We start from the raw sequence: 3,593 nt of genomic DNA, 5'->3' as shown, positions 1-3,593 counted from the left end.
GGCTGCTGGTTAGGGCTAGAGACAATGCCAAGCTTCATAATGTCCGGCTCACCCCTGGCCTCACCTCTCACTCGTTTCGCCGCGGTGGGGCTATGCACGCAAATGACGGGACCGTTGCCGAAAACTGGATCATCGAACGTGGAGGCTGGCAGCTCGACCGCGTGAGCAAAGCGTTTGGCTATATGCTTGGGACAACACAAGCGGGTCAGCAGGTATCTCGAGTCTTGAGCGGGTGGAAAACCTAAGGATGGGGCTCGTTTGCCTTCATTTGCAGCACTTGACACACCGGTCCTTTGTCGGACACTCAAACGCCAGGCACTGATATTCTCGAACACTCTGGGTTTTGCTGACGAAGCCCTCAACCTTGACGAAGACGAAGCCCAAGTCCTGACTGCCACACTTATCTTGCACTACCCTGATATGCTGCGCCTCTGTGAACGCAGCCCATACGTCACGAAGATGCGAGAGGCAATGACTGCTCGATCCGTCACTGAATCCGAGCTGCTAGCGTGGAGTATCACCGGCCGCCGTGGCTCTCCATACCCCCCTCTTGAGCCAAATCGGCACCACCTGATAGAGAAGATCGTGTTTATTCACTGTTGGAACTGGTTCAGCACCAAACCAAGCAGATCGACGTGCTCATTCTGCAAAACAAGCATCTGGAACAACGCTTGGTAGCAGTGGAAGACCAGATCCGCTCGACAGCCAGCACGACAACGCAAGCAGCAACCACGATCGACCCATCTTCGGCAACAACACCTCCACAACCACCACAGCCTGGAGTCAAGGCAGCTCGATCGAAAAAGAAGGGAGCACAGTCGCTGGCAGCCAGGTGGTTCGCTTGTTTTACGGCGGGGCCTTGTGTATATGCCGCGCGATCTGTTAAAAAGGCAACGCTGTACGAGTTTAGACACACCGCAGGGTACATGATGCTTTTCTTACCGACTGGATTCGCACTAGATGCAGCGTCTCCAGTGTTCAAGAGCGAGGTGCTGGCCCTGGGTGAGAAGGCGCAAGAAAATGCGCTAGCATTCTTGAAAGAAAATGGGTCCTCAGCAGATGCATCCGGTACGGCGCTGAAAGCTTTTCGTAAGCTTTATAAGGGCCGGGAAGCTCGACGCGCATCTAGCCCAGTTCCATGACCGTGTTGAGCGCGGTGACGTGGTTGACCCTACTCCAACTGCTGCCTTACCAGAATTTATTCGCTTTGAAGCGAGCTTGGGGGTTAGTCTGTAGAATAAAAAACAAAAGAATTATTCGCGCACAAAGGACGGGAGCTACACAGCACCGATAGTAAACATCCGATAGACTTGAATTCATTTCGCGCACTAATACATTCACAATATATTACAGCATAGCTACAAGAACAAGTTAGATGACACATACCGGCTCAAGTAATGATATACAACACACCTATCATATCTACGAGTAGTATAGAGCCCGAGGGAAACCGCAAGTACCACCGCTCTGTGATAATACACCTCCGGCAGCATACCGCCCGCCCTACCGGGTCATTTTACATCACAGCAACGGGACTTGGGAAAGCGGCAAGAGTGGGAGCGGCAGGCGGCGTGTCTTGGTCAGCCGTGCGGTGCGCTCCGAGGGGTCGAAGGTAGGGATGGTTTTGGACTACTTTTAAACTATCCAAAACACTTCCAGAAAATGTCCAATGTTCCGTTCAAAATTCAAAAGCATGCAAAACTAACAGAAAGAATATTCTCAACTTGAGGTGCAGAGTTTTAGACACTTTTGTACTTCCGAGCGGACATCAGCAGGCCCAGAGCTGCATCGACGGCCACCAAGAGCTGCCATAAGGATCACAGCGGCCGCTGAAGCTACCGCAAGGACTCCGGGGCTGCTGAAGGACACTGATGGCCGCCCCCAGCTGCGGTAAGAACGACGGCGGCAGCCTTGATTCTGCTGGAAGGGCCACGACTACCGTCCAGAGCTGCTGGAAGAATGGAGATCCCGACTGGAGTTGGTGAAAGGGCGACTACGACCGCCCAGAGCTGCTGAAAGGATGGCGGCCGCCTCCCAGAGCTGCTGTAAGGAGAACAACGGCTTCCAGAGCTGATGGATAGACAAGATGACCGCCCAAAACAGCTATAAGGCCATTCAGAGCTGCCGTAGGAACAAAAGCTGTCACAACGATGATAAAGGCATGTAAGTCGTGGCTTACTTACTACTTGTATCATTATACTGCTAGTTGCACTGGAGTAAGCAAAAACCAAGCAGGAGATACACTCAATGCGAAAGACGAATTGTTGTTTTCTTTATGCTACTTTACAGTATTAGTTTATTGGCATTATCGACGCTGGCGGAAAACGATAGGATTGCCGCTGGCAAAACAATCAGCACCGTTCGTGATTACGTGTGAAGTCGAGAGTCTCGACTCGAGACGATGTCTTTTGAAGGGAGGTGGTGCTGGTACAGTTTTTCGTAACTAAGGAGGTGAAAGGAATTGTATTCAAGTTTAAGTTTCGTGATCGTTATCAATGCTCTCAGGGCACGATTGATGTCGAGCAAGGTCGATTTTACCACTTCGAATTGTACCGTAGTTGATGTAAATGTATGCCAGCATTTCAACCTTTTCGACTGAGAGTCTGTTTCTGCGCTTGGTGTGAATATGATCAAAGATGCCCCAAGCTCTCTCGCTTTCTGCCGAAGATGTCGGTATCGCAAATACAATCGCAGCTACCTTCTTCAGAAGGGGGTAGTTCTTTTAATCCTTTGCTCCCCAGTAATCCCGCGGGCATGCTTCAGAATACTTTCTTCGTAAATCTTCACCGCCCCTCCGTTTCATGCATTTAAACTTGAGAATCTCAGCAGTTAGCTTTGCCACATTAGCAGGGGTTATCAGACCGCACCTGATTGCCAAATTGCAAACTTGATCGTCAACATTTTCGTCATCATCACCAACGAAGTCGTCGAGGTTGGTTGCTGGATCTAGCAAGAAAGCAACGGCCATCGCATTTGTGTGGACGTATTTCCACCGTTTTTGAATCTTCCCGCGGAAAAAGGTTTGGAGTTCATCAAGTGGAACTGACGTAATACTTGTATACTCGCCATCATCACGGGAATCTGGATTCGATGTAGCCCCACTTTCGTGTTGATTCTCAGTATGGAAAGTAGAAGATAGAATTTCAGCCGCGTCACTGAGCACCCCGATCCCAGCACCGTCCTGGTCAAGGCCTTCTTGTTCCAAGTCGCTTTCTGCTGGCTCTGGTTGCGGCTGTTCTCCTTCAGGCGACGTCACACCGAATGCTATGTGATACCGCAGCCACTGAAACCACTGATAGACTCCTGAAATAAATCCACTGTCCGCTTCCAGCGCGCGCAGGGCCTCTATAATGGGGTCAAACATGCGCACAATAGCTCTTAAACTGCTCCAGAAGCCATCGTCATGGACCAATCCAATAACGTAGCGTAGTTTTTTTTGCTTTGATGGGGGTTCCACGATAGCTCTAAACGTCTCGTAACTGGGGCTCAAAAAAAATTTTTCCAGGATCTCCTGACTATTTAGCACATTCCGCATGCATGCGTGGACAGAGTACCAACGTGTTGGTACAGGCAACACTAGAATCCTGGCCCTC

General features: G+C 50.3%; 1 protein-coding gene across 1 annotated transcript in view; it reads right to left on the bottom strand.

The window, feature by feature from the left end:
• Nucleotides 1-2,305: 2,305 nt before the first annotated feature.
• PITG_18409 (uncharacterized protein) overlaps nucleotides 2,306-3,593 on the bottom strand; it is a gene marked incomplete at both ends in the record, with an annotated part of 2,100 nt that continues 812 nt past the window's right edge. The window contains 2 exons of the mRNA XM_002896298.1: nucleotides 2,306-2,339; nucleotides 2,868-3,485. Of these exons, the coding sequence (XP_002896344.1) occupies nucleotides 2,306-2,339; nucleotides 2,868-3,485 (652 nt within the window). The remainder of the gene's footprint in view (nucleotides 2,340-2,867; nucleotides 3,486-3,593) is intronic.

The sequence above is a fragment of the Phytophthora infestans genome, genomic scaffold (genome assembly GCF_000142945.1).
Source record: "Phytophthora infestans T30-4 supercont1.62 genomic scaffold, whole genome shotgun sequence".
NCBI classification, from domain to species: domain Eukaryota; phylum Oomycota; class Peronosporomycetes; order Peronosporales; family Peronosporaceae; genus Phytophthora; species Phytophthora infestans.
Note: the sequence above shows the minus strand (reverse complement) of the source record. Positions and strands in the feature narration are given on the sequence as shown.